We start from the raw sequence: 20,713 nt of genomic DNA, 5'->3' as shown, positions 1-20,713 counted from the left end.
TACAAGGGAGTACCAAATAACTTTTTGTATTAGAATATTATGTAATCATAAAACCATATATATATATATATATATATATATATATATTGTAAATATTTTATAGAAGTTTATCTAAAATCTCAAATTTATCTTCTTTTCTATTTGTTTGTTTGTGTGTATGCATTTGTTTGTTTGTTTGTTTGTTTTTTTTTAATCCAAATTTAAATCTTGAAAACATGAGTAGTTTATTTTAATTTTAATATTCATCTTATTACTTTCAAAAATTCAATATGCTAGATTTTGTATTTTATATGTTATTACTATTTTTTGTATATATAAATAGGGACTTGTTAAAGGGCACCCTCCCTTCCCACCTCATGATCCATTTTCGTACAAGTGTCATATCCTCGACCCTATTCCCATCCCATGTCCCCCACTATCATACCCTCACCATGTGACGTTGTCCCTACCCTACTCCCATGTCTCCACTCCACCTCCTTGTCCCCACCCCGGTCCCATCCCACCTCCATCACCACAAATAATAAAATTGTATCATTAAATGTAGGCACAGCAACTTTGATCTTAGTCTCTTTTTTTTACATCTAAACTACAACATATTTTATTGTTGTTATCTTAACAATTCACAAATTTCCTTTGTAAGCTTAAAAATTTACACAGTATAACATTAAATTATGAATGAACTGATAGATTCTAGATTATATATATATATATATATATATATATATATGTGTATATCTTGTTAATTGGAAAAAAGAAACATAAACTAGAAGAAAAAGTCCCTATAACAAGTTCCTATATAGATATATATATATATATATATATATACACACACATTTATTTATATAGATAAATATGTGTATATATATAAAGAATAGTTTTTTTTTGTATTACTTTTAACGCTTAGCCCAACAATTTTATCAGTTCTTTCTTTTAATGATGCATTCCAGTCAATTTTAAAAGTTATGATATTGAGTATATTCTTCTTTAGTAGTCTTGAGATTTTAGCTCAAGTTTATAACTAGAACACATATTTTTTGTCCATCAACTACTAAACAAGATTCCTTGAATTTTTGTAAAAATCATATCACAGTAATGTGTTTGTATTTATATGTATGTTTGTGTGTACATATACATACAACTTTATTTCATTGAATCATTAAAACAATATTTTTATTTTTATGAATAAAATTATTTTATACTAGCAATGAAATTTTATGAAATTTTAATCTTATTTTTTAAATCCTTTTTTTACATTATCTTAAATTTAGTTTGGTTGTGATAAACAAAGCATCATTTAATATTGATATTTCTGCAAAAAGTGTTATTCTATTGACATGCACTCAATAAATTAGAATTGCCGTTTAACCACAATGTGTAGGTATTTCTTTGAACCAATTATTAAATTTTTTGGGTTGAAAGGTTCACATCTCTAAGCTTGATTTTAAAAATAGGCTAGGTATTTCATATTTTTACCAAATATTAGTTATGTATCAAAATTATATATTTTGAAGATTATTGATAACTTAATTACAAATAAATCCAAAAACAAATATTGGAGACACATTATACCAATTCTAGCATCATTGTCATTTGAAGTATATCTATATGGACAAATTACCAAGAAGAATCAAAATAGTTAAGTTTTAATCTATCTTATTTTGAACAACAAGAAAGATTATTGTCTTGCCTTCTTCCAAATTGTAAAAGACAAGATGTACATATATGGTGAGGAAGATTTGATATTGGATTATTGTAGTCATTTTTATTTATGAGGTTTTGATGGATGTTTACATGAGTTCTTTTGATGATAAGCAATTCCCGAATTTATGAGAAAAAAAAAATCAATAAAAAAAGTATTATTATTATTATTATTTTGGGTGGAGCAAAAAGGTAGTTCTTAAGCAAAAATTCATTTTTTAAACACCATACTTGTAATAAGCTTCATATTTAACAGCACATATTATTGCTTGAATGAATGAAACTGTATTATCCATCTCATTGAGAAATTTTAACCCACATTTCAAAAGATACTGTACTATTTCATATTTCAGCCTAAACTTGAAATGTTTCAAATTAAATTTATGCAATGTTAACTGAATATTTCCATTAGCATTACCATTGATTTGAATAACAACAAATTTGAGTATTGAGTAGAACTGAAATCTTTGTAAAACAAGATTTTTTGGAATTGTCACAACACAGTGATTCCATAAAACTGAATCCTTGTTGTCTTCTGAAGAGCACTTTTAGTTCACTGTTGATTTCAACTCTTCACAACAAATTAAAATTTCCTCTCTTAACTTATTTACTGGATAAATAAAATAAAATATAAAAACTACACAAACACACACACACACACACACAATGTGAATTATTGTTGAAAATTTTCAATTTGAATGAGGAAAAAATAACAAGTGTGGACTCATTTTTTTTCTGAATCAAACATAACATGTCTCATAAAAATGTCATGTTGAAATATATATATATATATATATATATATATACTGAAATTTCAAAATCATATTTACCCACAATGAGAAGAAGGCAATAAAATTTATTTGAATCAAAATATCTGATTTCAACATGTGTGAAGTGAATATGAAGTATTTAAAAAGGTCTGGACCTCGTCATAAAGGTTTTTAGTTATGTGCATTGTTAGATGGTATCATAAGTTTGAAATTTATAGCCTATTACTATACCAGGCAGTCGCAAATTTATGATTCTTATGACACCAAATTCTATTAATGCATACCCCAACATTTAACCACATTTAAATTAACTTCAAGTGCAGGGGAAAATGTTAACACTAGAGTACCTGTGTTATAAAATCATGAACACATGCTACAAAAAACCCGAAATTGAGACTTACTACAATTGATCATTCAACTTGAAGCTGTAATAACTACACCATTAATTCACTCTTATTTTTAAGCTTTATACATGCATTTTCCATATGAATCATTCGAGCATCTACCTTGTTGAAATTTTCATTTTTTTCATTTTTTCATTTTTTCATTTTTTTTTTTTTTTCAAAATTCACAATGTATCACCTACACCACAATACATCCTCTAAAATATACACAATTGTAACAAAAAAAAAAAAAAATGAAAAAAAAATGAAAAATCAATGACAAAAATGCCCCTAAACCAAATATATGTATATATATATATATATATATATATATATTGTTTTTTTGACTGTGGTGGTGGTGGTGGTGGTGGTGAAAACAATAAAGATGCCACGTTTGGGGAGGGTGCTGGTGATGGCAGCACTGCCAGTGATGAAGATTTTAGTGATGTGTGGAATTGGAGCCCTCCTGGCATCCCCCAAAATCAATGCCTTCCCTCCTGATGCACGCAAACACTTAAACAAAGTGAGTGACTCAAACAAACATAACCCTAATCCTAACCCTAAATTTCAATTCAAGACTACCCATTTGTTTCTTCTTCTTCTTCTTCTTCTTCTCCTTCTTGCTCTACATCAAATAATGCTAACCCTAACAACCAAACCATAATGTCCATCCTCCATCCCTCTCAGCCATGTCAATATGCGCTCACTTTCATTTCCATCCACCTCTATTTCCTTTAAGCCCCACCTCTCACAAATGCCTTAACTTCATTTATTTTTTTATTTTTTACTTATTTTTTACTTTTTTCCCATGCATTAGGACAACAACATGGATTATGTAGTATGCTATTCACATGTTAGTAGTGTGTATCTTTTGCATCCGTGTGTGTTTGTGTAGAAGCTCCTCCTCCTCTTGGAGTTCCAAATGGATGAATGTGTGGATGAATATATGGATGATTTTATGCAGCTGGTGGTGCTGGTGTTTGCGCCGTGCTTGATCTTCACAAAGTTGGCAGAGACAGTCACAGCTGAAAAGCTCATTGAATGGTACATAATAACCCATCTCTCTTTTGACAATAATAATCTACACATTCTCACCTTTGGAATATATTTATAAATGGGTACACAATGTATTAATATTCTTACAAGATATGTACCTTGATATATATATATATATATATATATAGTTAGTCAGTGTGCTTTTCAATACTGTATTCATATGAAATATGCAGGTGGTACATGCCATTGAATGTATTATTAAGCTTTGCAATAGGAGCATGTGTGGGTCTAGTTGTTGTTAAACTCACAAGACCTCCACACCACTTGGAAAACCTCACAATTGCATGTTGCTCTGCAGGTGGGTAGGTAGGTTGACATCTATTTATATTTGTATTGTTAGGTTTAAATACTCTATAATACTTAAAAGAAAAAAAAGAAAAAAGAAAAAAGAAATACTAGTACTTCAAATCAGCACAAAGTAAAAATAAAGAATGGGTACATGATCTTAAAGTATATAAATAAAAAAAAAAACGAAAGAAAGTTGGTTTAACTTTGTTTTAATATTTATGATTAGAATTACCAAGCTGTCCATTCAGACAGCCTGGTAATTCTAATCATACAAGTCCATTATACCAGCTGCGGATATTTGTGCATTTGAAAAATAAAAATAAAAATAAAATATGTTATTGTAATGTAAGGAATGCAAATTGATGACATTCACAAAAAATCAAAACATATTGCAATACTCTAAGATGAAACTGGTTTTGGCTTTTTAATTAATTTTTTTAAAACAATCTTCCACAAATGGTGGATATGCTTATCATGTATAATTTGCAAAACATGACCAAAAAGTTTTGATCTCTGTGTGTGTGTGTGTATGTATATATATATATATATATACACATATATATATATATATGTATATATAGACACATATGTAATTCATTAAATGACTTGGTCTGTGACTCCTCACAGGCAACACAGGAAATGTTCCTTTGGTGTTAATTTCAAGTATATGTGAAGTAGATGACAATCCTTTTGGTGCCAATTTATCTTGTTCATTAAATGGACAGGCATATGTCTCATTTGGTATGTGGGTACGTATGTGGCATTTGATGTTTGCCCTTTTTCCAACTACAAAGCTTTTGTACACTGCTTGGATAGTAGTTTACTTATACTAATATTGGATTACTTGATAGAAACCAATGTTTCTTTGCTGATAAATTGTGAGCTTGTTTTTTTTTTGAAAAAATCTTTTGAAATGAAAATTAAAACTTTAAAAGAAAAGAAAAGAAAAGAAAATGACGTGGTTAAATTAGTTATGTAAGCTTTAGTTATGTAAATTAGTTGGGTATTTGAAACATGTGTTAATGCTGAGTCATCATACATATGTAGAGTGAGAGAGAGAGAGAGAGAGAAAGATTCAATTGTGAATATTTGGGTTGGAATATCAAAATGGATTAAAAACGATTCAGTCTTATTAGAACAAAAATTTCAAATAGAATTCAAAATTCAAAATTTATTATTTTGACTTTGGAACATATCTGTGGTATTTTCAATTGCAAAGTGATTATTTATTTATTTATTTTAGTCTTCTGGTGAAACAATATATATATATATATATATATATATTATTGATTAAATCCTTCAAGATCTTTATGTACTTGACATGTAAAAAGATGGCAACATTATTAATCTGGACATTTATTTACACTCTCTTAATGCCAAATAAATTCAATAATCAACATCTCAGCTCTAAAGATGTTAAGAGAGTGCAATTTCAAACACCTAATGCAAATGATATCCGTTTGATTAAAACATCAAACAAAATGGTGATTCCGCTTTTAAACATTAGTTAACTATTGATTGGTTTACAAACGTTTCCATCAATCAATGCATCATTATTGTGACTTTTAAAAATATTACAAAACCTTAATATCAATATTAAGTAATTGTGACAACAATAATATTCTACTTTGATTCAATTTAACTAGCAGAATCAATTGAAACATAACATCATGATACATAATCAAAACTTCACAATTTCAGAAGTGCTAGTACGAGAGTTTATTAACAATTTCAAACGTACTATTGTGTTGATAGGATGAAGAAAATACAGAAAGATCAAGTTTACCAATGAATACAACACCTTCATTGGCATCACTGCAATCTATTGGTACCAAAATTTCAACAACATTAAATTTCCAACAAATTTTTACACCTCCAACAACAGCGGCTGTAAATTTTATATTTAAAATTGAGACCTTATTAGTTTTCGAGTTGTGTTGTATAAATCAATTATACTAATATACCTGTTTGTTGAATAAAAAATGAATCTAACCAATTTTTTCTAAATAAAAATTAAACTAGATGGGTTTTTTTTAATAAAAAATTATTGTTATTATTACTATTATTATCTTATATTGATGTATTACATATGAAAATCGAAATTCTGGCTTGCACAATCAAAAACATCAGTGATATTTATTGTTTGATTTTTCCAGTAATTAACATAGTGTACATGGACTTATTATTGAGTTGAATAATTCAACGAAAGAAAATTAAATTGACATTTTCTATGGAATTGGTTATGATATCACAGTTTTTGGCACTTATAGTGGGAGGGTGTGTTCCATTGAAGAGTATATTTATTGGCTCACATGCGCCATTACATTTTTTGACTGATTGTTTTGCCATTTTAGGGTTTGTTCAAAAACATTCTGGCTTATACTGATCACTTACAACAAAAAAAAAAAAAAAAAAAAAAAAGAGAGTTGCAAATCAATATAACATAATTTTATTTGTTCATCATATTTTCTGCACACACACACACACACACACACACATATATATATATATATATATATATATATCAATTGTTGTTAAAAACATTTATGTACATATGTAAACAAGTAATTAAATGAATAAAATAAATAACTTCGTCCAGGGATGCAACAATACCATGCATGAATTTGATTCTTGGTGGTAACCTTATTTCTGGTAAGACACCCTTTTTAATAGTTTGCATTGAATGTGTAAAAGAAACATGTAATGACTCAACCTCAATATCACATGATTAAAAGTAGTTCAAAGCATATGAAAACATATATATATATATATAGAGAAAGAGAGAGGTATGCATACACTTCAGTTATATAACGTAGATTCAATAAATCCATGTTGTGCTTATTTTTATTGCCATTTTATTAATATATAATTTAATTTTTACATTGATCAGTTACATAATTCAAGTCCATGATTCTCAGAAAAGAAACCAATACTTATTTGTAAAAGCCTAGTTGGATCTTTTTTATATTAATATTACTCTTTATTAAAATCCTTTTCAAATTAATAAAATTTTCTCTTTTTATTATTATTACTTTTAGGAATACATGGAAGTGGATTACAACCTAAAACAACAATTGGGATTTTATGCACTCGATTTTTTATTCTTCCATTAATTGGGTGTGGCCTTGTTTTCATTGTAATAAACTTGAAACTAATTCCAGATGATCCGCTATTTCATTTCGTACTCCTCCTTCAATTTTGTATGCCCACTGCAATTAATATAGGTTGGTACCTTTTCATAGAGAAATTCGTGTAAAAAAGGAAAACTTAAATACTTAAAGTTATAATGCTTTTATAATAAGTTTACAGGATAAACCTACATTGACATTACTAATTAAAAGCATTGAAAATTAATCAGTTGATATTTTTGTAAATACTTTGTACAGGCACCATTGCACAATTACATGAAAATGGAGAATTGGAAACTTCTATGATTTTATTTTGGTCATACACATCATCCGTAGTGTTTTTGACAGTATGGATTATTTTTTTCTTGGCTAAGGTCTAAATTTTGACTTATAAATGGAATCAATAATATTCTATGGCATAAGTTCTACAAGATTTTCAAACATTGTTATATTTCAAATCAACTGCAAAACACGTAAAATATATGATGAAGTATTAGAAACTGAATAATTCATTAATTATTTTGGCTATAACTTTAACCTTGATATGTTTACAGTATGATTTTTTTTTTTTTTTTTTTTTTTTTCAATAATTGTATATTTCGAAAAGAAATTAGTGAGAAGTTTCATATTTAGGATTGTGTGGTTGTATTAAATACATGTTTTATAGTTATTATGCTAGTTTTTTTAAATGATTTTATCTCACAGTACCCAGAATATATATATATATATATATATATTCATACTTACATAGATAAATTAATCAGAAAGAATCATCATATGGTTCAATATCTCTCTTGATACATATATATATATATATATATATATATATATAAATAACGAGAGGGAGAGAAAGAGAGAATTATTACTTATAAAAAAAAGTTGAAAATCAATTCATGTTGGTTCAGGTTTACTTTTTTATTTTTTTTATTTTTTATTATGATGTAAACACACTGCCTATAGGCTTTTAGCTTGTTCTTCTTATTTTATCTTATCATCCATTCCTATTTTTTTAATCAAAATATTTTCACTTATTTATTGTTATTAAAGAAATTTATTTACTTTTGAGGAAATTTTTAAAACTTCAGTAGAGGAAGTTCTTGGAATAATATCATACATTGCTAAGATATTGATAAGATCTTATTTTAGTTTTTAAGAAAATTTTCTTTTCTTTGAAATAATACAGATTTTGAAAGAGTTGTTTTTACTGAGTATTGATGAGGACGTTATCAATGGTATTCAAAGAAGAATTCATTTTTTAAAAATTATCTAGTGTGATGCTTGTTTATTTTGTTTAAGACTAAATAATAAATTCTTGAGTTTTAGGTTTTGAGCATTATAAATACATCGTTTCAACTACATATGATACATTCAAATGAAAGACGTTTTTTATTTTATATATCTAAATAAAAATTTAAATTCTAAGTATAGCTTCAAATCTTAACATTCTTTTAATGTCTTATTTTCTCAAAAAAGGTTCTGACCAAATCTTGTTGATCATATTTTCCGTTTATTTTGAAATAAGTAAAATTTGTGAGATTTTATATTTTAAAAAATTACTCCAACAAAAATTCTTCCTTAATTTTTTAGTTTTTTAAAAACTGAAAATTTAAATTCTTTGTTATCATATTATTTTATTCATATCGTGATGCATTTTTATGTGATATCACTCAAAATTAATTGAGATACAATTTTATGTCATATGATTTTATGATTTTGAGATAGATAAATTTTTATTTTTATTTCTACCAAGGTTTATCTTATGTTAGGATATTCAAATTGTAGCTTAAAATAAAGGTCTACAATGAGGTGATAATCCAATTATTCTTAGTTTTCACACTTTAATTTAAATTAATTATGTCTCCTTCATTTGATATGGAGTTATTTCATCTCTGCATAAAAAATTTACTTTATTAAATCACCTTTTGTAAATTTATACTTCAATCTTTCACAAAAATTTTGAACCTTCTTTTATGTACTAAAATATAAGTATGTTATCAAAACTATCCTTATGCTCTAAAAAAATCAATATTTTTAAAGTAGTTGCCTAAATCACACTTTTGAATACAAATTGTGAGGTCCTATAAGAGTTTTTTTTATGAATATTTTTGTGGATACATGTACGTAAAAATATGAAAGAATCCCATGAATATATATATATATATATATATATTTATATGTATATATTCAAATATATTTAAACTTTTAAATAAATATATGTTTTTTTAAATTCTATTTTTTTAAGTCCAAAATGAATCATATTGTGTTGTAGTATAATCATCTTTGTCTGTAATACTATCTAAAAATGTATGATTTTTGTTTATCTTATTACCAATACAAATCATGTTAGATTGCTGAAAAAGAGACATGATAAATTAAAAATCAAATTGTTCTTTTTGAAAATAATTATATAAATATTTATTGATTTTATGATATTGTTTTAATTATTAGTTCTAATTAATACTGAGGTTCGATAATAATCTTTTGAATTTGGCAAGTTAAATTAAAAAATTATATTACTTCTTACACTAATTAAAATTTTAAATTTTTATCAGTAATAAGATTTTATCACAAATCATCATATTATAAAATTTTAAAAAAAATTATAAATTCCATTCATATTTAAGTACATGTCTTATCCATTAATATTATTTTAATGCTTTTATATGTATGAAGTAAGTACATATCTTTATTCATATAAACTCTTTTAATATTGTAAATGGTTTGAATTTGTTTAAACCAATTTAGCTATTGTTGGATATGATTTGAATTAGTTTGGTGTTGCTTTCTAACTAAGTTTAATTAAATTCGAATTGATTTAGAATCTATTCAAACAAATTTGATCTTGTAAATACATCTCAATTTTTTTTTATATTTTATATATGGCTTTTAAAATTTGTAATTTTTGTACAAGTTCAAAGTCTATTTTTTTAGAAATTATAATTATTATCATTAGTAAATTATATTTAGATCTAATATTTAATTTTCATAAAATAAAAATAAGATTATTTTATTACTTGAAAAAGATAATTAAGACATAGATGTCATATTATCATTCATAATCAAAGGCTCTCTTTAGAAGCCACTTCCTAGTGTCAAAAGCCAAACATTTGATTACAATGGCAAGGCGCCTTCTTACATGATGCTATAGTCAATTAGACAATACATACATTGTTTTATTGCAATTAATATACAAGTAAGAATAATAATAAGAATAGTTAAAATAAAGACTTAAATCACTTATAATTATTATAAATATCTTGTCAAATAATATATTAATAAATATGTGATATTTGTACTTGATTAAGAAAAACTTTTGCATTAAGGTTTTATCTGTATTGACACTGAATGGAAATACAATACAATAGTAGATTTTGCATTCAATGAAAAGACTCATGCAAATAACGTAAAATAAAATAAATTTTTCAACATGTTTATCTGTTTTTGATTGATAAACTTGATGACTAATTTTATTATGTTTTATTCTTTGGCTAGAGCATCAAATTCCAACTTATACCACAATTCTTAATCTTATTATAAAGTTGTAAAAATTAGAAAAAAAATGTATGTAATTGATTGAAGAAAGATGTGGAAAATTATAATAACAATGTAACAATTGATGTAAACTAAGGATACCTGGTTGTGATTGAACAATATTTTATCTTCAATAATTTCATCAATGTATTGCATTTACATTTTGTTGAAAATTTAGCTCCTCACCTAAAAAAGCTGATTTTGGATATATATAGACATTTTCTTATTTTAGTATATACATTGATTATTGATAATGGTAGCACCACATTGACAAATGTCTCTAAGATAATATTTATTTTTTAATAAAATAGCTCCAAATTAATTGTATTTTTAATGGAACAACGCTGACATACAATTTACTAAAATTATTATGAATTATCATTAAAAACTTAGTTGGAAATAGAAGATTTCTATAGCTTCTAATTGTCATTTAAAGTCTTCAAAATGTTAACATTTTTTTCAATATATTCTACTATTAGCATGATTATTTGTGTTTATTTATTTATTTTTATTATCTTATTATTGCTTATGTCAAGAAAAAATGGTTACAATAGATTGTTCACACCTACACACACAATGATGTTACCAAAAGTTGTTTATTATAAGATGAGTAAGTATAAGAAGTTATTTGTTGTTGTAAAGTTCAACTTGTTGTTTTTCTTGTTTTCTGTATTAAGCCATTTAAAAAAAATTGATATCTATCAAGACAAAATTAAGAAATTTATTTCTAATAAGTTTTTTAAGACATACAAGATTGCTTATTGGACCAACCTCATGTTATTCTTGACTTGCACTAATGTCTTAAACTACTAACAACAACAAGACAACTTTTTGTTTTTGTACAACAAATTTTCTTCTTGTGCATAATTTACTAAAGAAAAGTAAATAAATAAAATTCCATTTTAAAGTCTATTGTTTATTTTTTATTTTATTTTATTTATTTTATTTTTTGATGTTATGAACATTTTTGAGAAAAAATGGATAATTTTTTTATTTATTAAATAGATCTGTCAAATTAATTATAGTTTCTATTTGGAATTTATGTCAATCATGTTAGGATTGGATTTGAAAGACTTGATATTTAAAATTAAAAATAAATAAATCTGAATTTTCTTCATCTTACTTTTTGGACATATTTGAATAAAATATTTAAATTGGATTCAATTTTGCTAATGTTGTAACAATGATACATCTACAATTGTATCATCAATACACTATGCAGTATATATTTTTTACAGACCTTTTGTTTTCATCTCTTCTTCTACCACTATCAATGCATAAGTCATTAAAATTCATGGATGCAACTTTTGGAGACTAGCAAATTAAACCATCCAAGGGCTCAAATACCTGTATTCAGTACTTTTCTCCCAGTATGTATGCATTTAGTATTCACACATTGGGGAATCTGACAAGTTGGTTTCTGTGCATGTACACCTGCCCAGGCAGTGTTCTTTGCAAAGGCGAAACTTAACCTTCAGAGCAATACACACACGAGAGAGAACAAAAGAGATTAATTAAATTGCCGGAAAAACAAAGACTAAAAACAGTGGCGTACGCCAAATTGTGGCCGACACCAAGTTTTTGTCATCCTGGAATGAATGGGAGAAGGGGGGGAAGTTGGATCTGAAGACCTTCAGACTCTGTTCACTTGTGTCATGGAACGATCTAGATTGATAAATTCAACTCTTTGCAATTTCTATCTGTTTAAAAGCCTCATGATCTTGCTCACTAAGGGAATGCTCCCTAAGATAATTACTAAGGAAAAATCACATTGCAGGTAGCCTGGTGGTTGCATCCTCTCGAGCTTTCATGGTTGTTCCCGCTTTGCCTGAGCGTTTGTAATCTCTTATCTGTGGACACAAAACTCAACCAAGATAGAACCCAGATTGTATTAACACATTGTCTTCTATCCGGCAGAACTTCAATCCAAAAGATATCCATAAAATCCACGCTCAATTGAATCAATCGATCCTGGGATGAAAAATTGCTGTGATATAAACCTCACACCAGAAATCAATGAAGTTTTATTATCAACCATACGTGTCGTCACTCATGATATTGAAGCTCTACAAGTCGCTCTTACTCAAACCACATGAATAAATTAATAGAAGATAGGAAAAACTTGTTGGAATAAAATGGGCCATATATGAGAAAGAGGAAATGGCATATTGAAAGGTATTAAACTTGTGATTACTTCAATTTAACGTCTTCTGTCAGTTTTTCATGAATTTCCCGAATTATCACTTATCCGAAATCTCCCACCGTAGTGGTGAGCTGAATTAGCCTAAGATGTTTGATGAGTATTGTAGATTGCGATTTCAGGAAATGGATCGACTCATGTGAGCAAAGATCAAGACCACCTGCTTACACTCATACCATTTAGACAGCTACTACTACGTCTTTTAATGATACGGCTGTCAAGCAATAAAGATACTTCAAGCGTACAGGATAACATACCAACTTCGCGTAGTATTTTTGCGCATGAGTGCGAACTTGGGTGGAACTGCGTGTGCCTACGAACTTGGCAATAGCAGCAAAATCTGTTCCAAATCTGCGGATTAACAGGGTGTAATGAATCAGTTATATACAGTTCATTTGTCTACAGATCCTGAGCAGCTTTTTTACATCAATCTCTTGTAGTAATGTAAATCTTCGGCCGAATCTTCTTGTTTTTTTTTGCATGGTACTAGTGGATCTCACGTTTTAAGAGCTTTTTTGAATCTTTGACGCTCTTCATTTGTCCAATATCTACTTTCAGAAACTTGCTGCATTCAAAGTCAGAGGGGAATTAATCAACTTCCTCAATACCACGAATTAGTTTTCTCTTCTTTCAGCTCTATTGTCATATCTAAACAATCTAGGTAAGACGAATAGTTTCAGAGTTCACTTGCACAAGCAAAGTAACACATGCGGTAATAAATTTCCAAATATGGAACCTACCTTACAAGATTCTAGACCTCCAGTGACGCCAAGCAACCGGATAACCAAGATTGTCAAGTTAATCCAGCAGCATGAAGTAACACAACGACATGACCTTCCGTGTCATTATGCAAAGCAAATTGACCAACACCTTGAAATAGATATGACATACATACTTTGGTATCAGGAGAGGAAGTTTCGCGATGTTCCTGAGCTTTCAACACCAAAATCTGCAAGAACCATCAAAACCGCCGAAACTGTTTCAGCTTCTACCGAATGTGCAATTGAAACGAAATCCTACACTATGAATCATCAGATTTCTGTTCGTGTTAATTGCATTCTCTCGCTAGATGACATGTTTTCGATTTTATGAAAGAAGATAGTAGCGAATATCTGCTGTCAAAGGAGATTCACTATTGAAACTTAACAATTCACATGCCAGATGGACGGACAAAAGACATCTATAATCATCTCTTCCAATGTTCAGTAGCCAAATCTAACTGGATGTCATATTATGCTGTCATGAAGCCCTCCTACAACTTGCATAACCCGCAGTCAATTGATCTAGTGTTAGATAAGTGTCTTGCTTTACCTTCAATAATATTATTCAAACGTGGACCAAGATCATCTAAAAACTGCCAGGTCAAGAAGTTTCGCACAGTGTGCGTAATATGAAAACCTCTTTCGAATCCTTAGAACCCGCTCTCGATGCAATAATCAGAAAGCATCAGTCAACCTATGCAAACTGATCAATATAACCTTTTTCTTGGCTTGCTCCAATTCCTTCTCCAGATGCTCCAGTTGCTGCAATCCCAAAGAGTCCATGTTCTGCAGACAATGCTCGGGAATCATAGACTTGACCTTCCTGCTGGACGCAGGCGCCAGCATTACGCCGCACTGATCCATTCAACAAATCCGCCACACCTCTACACTCAACCTTCAATCTGTTGATCCAACACAAAGTCTACAGACCATCTATCAACACAATCATAAAGCATTCAGCCTCCTCGTCGAACGAAAGTATCCTCAATATATAAAAATATGTCACTTTCCTCCGAACTGACTTTACTCAAGCACGAATTTCATCATACACCCTCTCCCGCCAACGTCGCAAACCTGATCAACACCGCCGACGACCGGAACAATGAAATCAATCTTAACAATCCTAGCAATCAGCTTTCACAGAAAATCCTCTCCGCACTCGTACCACGCTAAGCGCAGCATAAAATAAATAAATACAAATAAAGCGTAGCTAAACGAAGATTTCATCATGAAAAAAAAAAAAAAAAAAAAAAAAAAAAAACGAAAAACGAAAAACGAAAAAAGAAAAGAAAAAAGAAGGGAGAAAGAAAATTACACAAGACCAAGACAAGAGTGAGAGGCGCAAGTTACAGTACTGATGGTGAGGAGCAATTACGAGGCAGAAGAAGCAGCGGCAGCAGCTGCACAGATCTGGCGAAGGAGGTGAAGGAAGCCTGGTGCCGCGGGCAATGGCAGAGCGACAAGACGACGCCAGACGGCTTGACTTGTGCGAATTGCTTTGCTCAGCCCCAACCCCCCCCCCCCCCCCCCCATGGCCGCCCTCTGCCGTAACTGCCTTCGTCCTCAACCGTCTTCCACCGCGGTCCGCGTCTTTGGGCCGTCGGATGGGCGATAGCCTCACACGTCGGGATTTCACGGGCTTCAGCTGGCAGCGGCCATGGGGCCCGCGGGGGATTCGTGGCCCCATTCCGGCTTCGCGCGATTTTTCGTTCGTGTTGAGATGGATGGATGAACGTCCATTCCACATCCTCATCGCATTCTTGGATGAATGCGGAGATGACAACGTCACTTTTACATGAGTTTCGTACATTCGTTCAATTTGACGGGTTGCCAATTAAATAAAATGGTTGTTCAATGTAGTGCATCATAAAGTTCTTAATATTTTTAATATTTCATGATTGATTTTATTTAGATAAATTATCAAATGAAGTTCATTAACATTATTCAATTTCTTATGCTAGATCTATTCCATATCATATTTTAGAGTAAAATTATATCTTATATTTTACTTTTTTGAAATTTAAATTTACACTTTAATATTGTTTTTTTTAAATTTTAGATATCTTAAATTAATCAATATTATAAAGTAAATAATTAATTATTATTTTTTTTCAAAATATCAATCTATTATTTTATTTCATTCTGTAAATATTTGTAATATTCTTATTATATATCATTGAACTTAGTATTTAATATTGATACAAGATTTTGTATTTTTACTACAATATGATTTAACTGTGAAACTTTTCATAAAAAATCTAATTACAGCTATAATTTAAATAGAAAAAATATGATAATCTAATTATATAAATATAAAATCAGGTAAACATAGACATATATTTTGTTAAAATACTTTAGATATTTTTTTTTAAAATATTCTTATTAGAAATATTGACAAAAACATCGACCAAAATATAATACATATATTTAAATCTTCTCCTTTTTTTACTATTACATTATAATTAATGACATAAATAAAATAAATAAAACATACTTTAAAAAATATATAATACAAAAATATTCCTAATAAATCATGTATATATATATTATTTTTATTTATGCAACACCAAAAATTAAATAGAATATTAAATAAAAATTTACATATATATATATATATATATTTTAAAAAATAAAAAAATTACATAAATTATTAAAAATTTAATTACAGAAAATTTATATATATATATATATATATATATATACATAATCCATTGATATAAATCTTATAGTTTAAGTTTAAAGTATATTTAAAATTTTATATATATAGAATAAATTTATTAAAAGATAAATAAATACTAATTTACCTAAAACTTTCTTTTACAAGTTATTAATCTATTATAGAAGAAAATTTGGATATAATATAAGGTGACAAAGAAGCCTTTTGATTGGTTCCAAAGAAAAAAATATATTATCATAGATATATAATATGGGAGATCAAACAAAAAATTGAACAAAAGAATTTTAAGAAGAAAGCTAGTAAGAACTTGATTGAACTAGTTGAGTTTAATATCAACTCCAAGAAAGATGAGCTAAAGGTCCAAGACATGTATTGCTAAGAATGAGAATCTCCTCAGCCTCAATTTTAATATATATAAGGTATTAGGAAGCTTCTCGATGTTGTGATGTAATATGACTAATAGGTAAAAGGGATAAAGAATATATTATATAATAGAAGATTGTACTTCAAATATTGTAGAAAATTATCTTAGAAAATAGACAATAGTCCAAAAGAAAGTAGAACTAAAGGTCTAAATGCTACCTTTTTACAAAGTATGCTTCTACTTACTTTGTAAGTTCATAGATAAAGCAAAACAAGATAGATTAGAAAAATAAAGAATATAAGCATATGTAGAAAAAAGTTAGGAGTTGATTGGAATAAAAATTAACTCAAAAAGGCAAAATTTGATACTCAAAGAGGAACAGTTATTAACGTGGATCAAAATCAAACTCCAAGACACAAAATTGAGCATGCTCAATAACTTGGAGGTTCTTTTGCAGATCAAAGAGTGGAATTTGAGAGTAAACTTGATAGGATTTTTTTGAGAATTTTATGAGGGAAATGAGTATGTAATGACTTTGCAAGAGCTTTGCAAAGTCATAGTTGTTTTGCATGACTCTGGAATTTGTAAAATAAAAAGGGTATTACGTTTTGGAAAATTTCGTCACTTCAGTAGTAGATCTATAATTCAAATTTTGATGACTTATGAAAATAGTTGTCTAAAGTGTATTCTACAAGTTTGAGCTTAATCAAACAATTTAATTGAAGGCTATTGAATTTCAAGTAGGTTGAGATCTTGAAAATTGGACTTTAAAAGGGTGTTAGGGTTTTTAAGTTCTTTAGCAATATACTAATTGGATTGAGATAAAATTTGTATCTAAAGGTAATAGACTTTATTTCTTATATAAATGTGAAATTTGAGTATAATTGAATAGTTTAATAAGGAGATATTGGTATTGAAAAATCAACATTTAGATTAAAGTATGAGGCCGGTCAATACCCAAGTATAATTTAGGGATTTTCTTTCATTAAGTAAGTGCAATTATCTTCAAATTTTGTGTACTTGTTGCTAATTCAGTTGTTGATAGGTGTTTGAATTTTTAAGAAAGATCAATAGTTCAATTGATAGATATTGAGGTTCTAAACTACACTTGAATTAGACTGAGTAGGATTACAATTTGGTTTAGGATCTAATGTTTTATCTAGGATTTGGTTTAGGTTTTAGGATTTTTTTAGGATTTGATTGAATTCTGTTAGGATTTCAACTAGAATTAAATTAAAAATTGATTGAGATTTATTTAAGATATATTTGTGATTATTCTAATATTTTTTAGAACTTCTTAAAGATTCTTTTAAGATTTATTGTCGATATTTTTTCAACTCTTTTAAGATTTTTATTGTTTCTTTTGTAATTTCTTTAAGATTTCTTTTGAATTTGATTAAAATTTTTTTAGCATTGTTAAGGTTTAATTAAATTTTATTTAATATTCTATTAAAATTAAGTTTTTGTTGTTGCAATTTCCATTCTATCTTCCACAATCAGGTGCCTAGTGTACTCTGGAGCAAGACTTTATGTAATACAACATCGAGAAGTTTCCATATTATTTGAAGGTGAAATAATCCTAAGAAGCTTCTTAGATAACTTTTTAATTTTCTTAGAACTATTTAGAATTTATTAAAATATTTTAAGAACCTTCTAAAATCTTTTAAAATATTCTAAAAATCTTCTAAAACCTCTTATTAAAATATTTTAAAAATATTTAAAAACTTGATAGAATATTATAAAAATATTTCTAAAATCTTCTTATTGGATGTTCATAATATCATCTCCTCTTGTAATTATGAGTTTCATGGAGAACATTGATTTTATATTTACAATAGAAGAAGCAAAGCTAGAGTATCATCTTTGAGATATTTTATTTTTTGAATTAATTATAGCCTAAGCATTTTCTCCTTGAAGAAGGTCCAACTTCATCTTGAGAATGATCTTATCAAGGTTGGAAGTCTTAGAACAGTTAATGTGGTAGTAATAATAAAGAAAGCTCTAATACTAGCTCTATTTTAAGATTCATGATTTAAAAACTCTCCAATTCAATGTATTGGATCATAAATTGGATACACTAAATTCTAAGGTTGTTGTGAGCAATACGTGTTGTCTTTGTTATATATAATATTTTAGTAGCAGCTTCATAAAAAAATCATCCTAAAATAGGTTTAGATTTTTGGAGATAGCATCAATGAAATTCTTGTACCTTTTGTAATATAATAACTAAATTTTTTATTGGTTTCCATGTAAACTCATTAATATCATAGCCATGCTAATAAAAAAAATATTCAAACTTACCTCTTATTTGCCAAGAATTAAGGATCTTTTCCACTTCATATTTTATATGATTATTTATTTCAATGCAAGGGGATGATGGTTGTATTCTTCTTAGAATAATTTATTTTGAATAAGATTCCTAAAATAGAAATATAAAAGACTAGATATATTTTTATAGATGTGAATAATTTCAACTAATAATCCATAAAATTGATTTGCTTTTGAATACAAAAATTGACCCAATCTTTGATAGTCCAACTTATTGCAAGACGGATTCGTCTAAATATTTTGTCAAAGAAGCCATACTTTATTTTTAATTTGAAAAGAAAGAATTTTTTTTTCTAAATTTATTTAAAGATGCTTTGTAAGAATCTTAAACCACCTATAAATGGAGATTCAAACTTATTTGGAAATATAATAATTTTTTTACAAGATCTTTAATTGTTGGATTTTTAACTTTTGATGTATCTAACAAATAAAGCTTAAGATAATAATTATAATTAGTATAAAATGGTATCTACTAAGTGAAAGTATAAAAAATATTATTATATATAAACTTTACTAAAAATAAATATGAGGTCTAATCATATTATTGTTACTTAATGCTACATTGTAATTACTACTCTAAAACTTAATTGACTTATTTTATTTGGCCATTGGTTTGAAGATAGAAGACAAAAAAAAGTTTGATATCTATTTTTAGTTTTTTAAAAAAGAATTTTCAAAAATTTGATATAAATTGAGGTCCTTAATAAAAAATGATGTTATCAGGTAGACCATGATATCAATATATATTATCAAGAAAAAACCTTGCCATTTCTTCTTTGAAAATTACCTTTTTATATAAGTCAAAATATGCCATTTTTGTAAGTCAATCCGCAATAATATAGATGGCATCAAATATAGCCGATGCTAGCAGATTAATAATAAAATCTATTGTTATTGAAGACCATAGTCACTTCAAAATTGATAGTAGTAGTAGAAATCTATAAGGATGATATCAAGAATTTTTGGATCTTGAACAAATGTCCCACAAGAAGACAAAGTCTTTTGTGGTTTTTTATATTTGATGCCACCAAAATTTTGAGGGATAAGCTTTAATATTTTGTTAAATTTAAAATGTCTTAAAATTGGAAAATCATGAGAAGATTGAAGAATATGAAGTTATATTGATCCTTTTGGAATGTATAAAAAATATTCAAAACATAAAAGATCTTCTATGAACTTAAACTTGTTGTTATTAGGACACTACTTCACATTACTAAGTAATGAATTTTTAGCTAATACTTCACAAATTTATTCAAAACAACTTGAATCAACAAGTATAATTATAAAAGTAATACAAAGACAAAATTAGTTTGACTTCAACAAAGTAATACATTATTGATCTAATGCTGCTTCTTTGATCTTTAGAACAAGATATGATCTCTTTGATAAAGCATGTGATAGTTCTTGTTACTTTTTAATCAATATTTAATCAAAAAATCAAAACAAGATAATGACATATTTCAACGAGTTTGGAAATAATTCAAAATCCAAGTTGACATGAAATATTTTAAGTTTTTATAATTTGTATA

At 27.7% G+C, this 20,713-nt stretch overlaps 2 protein-coding genes across 13 annotated transcripts; one reads left to right on the top strand and one right to left on the bottom strand.

Moving 5' to 3' along the window:
* Positions 1–1,092: 1,092 nt before the first annotated feature.
* LOC112284462 (protein PIN-LIKES 3) lies at positions 1,093–7,862 on the top strand. Of its 10 annotated transcripts, XM_073535121.2 has the most exons (13): positions 1,094–1,890; positions 2,542–2,615; positions 2,792–2,895; positions 3,237–3,374; positions 3,747–3,895; positions 4,081–4,205; positions 4,823–4,944; positions 5,527–5,679; positions 5,951–6,085; positions 6,450–6,550; positions 6,795–6,847; positions 7,234–7,419; positions 7,582–7,862. In XM_073535121.2, the coding sequence occupies exons 4-13, from the start codon at positions 3,237–3,239 to the stop codon at positions 7,701–7,703; spliced, it is 1,284 nt and encodes a 427-aa protein (XP_073391222.1). In that variant the 5' UTR covers positions 1,094–1,890; positions 2,542–2,615; positions 2,792–2,895; the 3' UTR covers positions 7,704–7,862. The 10 variants fall into 10 exon arrangements, 8 of the variants coding, with proteins under 8 accessions (XP_090107985.1, XP_090107987.1, XP_090107986.1 ...); XM_073535124.2 differs by lacking the exon at positions 2,542–2,615 and having other exon boundaries at positions 1,094–1,725; XM_073535123.2 differs by lacking the exon at positions 2,542–2,615.
* A 4,488-nt stretch (positions 7,863–12,350) lies between these two features.
* LOC112284537 (uncharacterized) lies at positions 12,351–15,331 on the bottom strand. 3 transcript variants are annotated; one of them, XM_090251857.1, is made up of 6 exons: positions 15,131–15,331; positions 14,533–14,889; positions 13,950–14,003; positions 13,555–13,619; positions 13,312–13,405; positions 12,351–12,704 (listed from the first exon to the last, which is right to left on the bottom strand). In XM_090251857.1, exons 2-6 carry the CDS (start codon positions 14,677–14,679, stop codon positions 12,621–12,623), a joined length of 444 nt encoding a protein of 147 aa, XP_090107983.1. In that variant the 5' UTR covers positions 14,680–14,889; positions 15,131–15,331; the 3' UTR covers positions 12,351–12,620. The 3 variants fall into 3 exon arrangements, with proteins under 3 accessions (XP_090107983.1, XP_090107981.1, XP_090107982.1); XM_090251855.1 differs by having other exon boundaries at positions 15,171–15,331; XM_090251856.1 differs by having other exon boundaries at positions 15,191–15,331.
* Between the last annotated feature and the right edge of the window lie 5,382 nt (positions 15,332–20,713).

This window comes from Physcomitrium patens, chromosome 7 (assembly GCF_059467195.1).
Source record: "Physcomitrium patens ecotype Gransden chromosome 7, ASM5946719v1, whole genome shotgun sequence".
In the NCBI taxonomy this organism is placed as follows: Eukaryota; Viridiplantae; Streptophyta; class Bryopsida; order Funariales; family Funariaceae; genus Physcomitrium; species Physcomitrium patens.
Note: the sequence above shows the minus strand (reverse complement) of the source record. Positions and strands in the feature narration are given on the sequence as shown.

Excerpts from the sequence above, each read along its gene's own strand:
- LOC112284462 (XM_073535124.2), top strand. The coding sequence starts at position 3,237 with ATGCCACGTTTGGGGAGGGTGCTGGTGATGGCAGCACTGCCAGTGATG. Across the intron at positions 3,375-3,746 it reads CACGCAAACACTTAAACAAA|AAGCTCCTCCTCCTCTTGGA; the intron begins GTGAGTGACTCA and ends GTGTTTGTGTAG. Across the intron at positions 4,206-4,822 it reads AATTGCATGTTGCTCTGCAG|GCAACACAGGAAATGTTCCT; the intron begins GTGGGTAGGTAG and ends GACTCCTCACAG.
- LOC112284537 (XM_090251857.1), bottom strand. The coding sequence starts at position 14,679 with ATGGATCAGTGCGGCGTAATGCTGGCGCCTGCGTCCAGCAGGAAGGTC. Across the intron at positions 13,406-13,554 it reads TTCAAAAAAGCTCTTAAAAC|ATTTGGAACAGATTTTGCTG; the intron begins GTGAGATCCACT and ends GTTAATCCGCAG. Across the intron at positions 12,705-13,311 it reads AAAAATACTACGCGAAGTTG|ATAAGAGATTACAAACGCTC; the intron begins GTATGTTATCCT and ends TTGTGTCCACAG.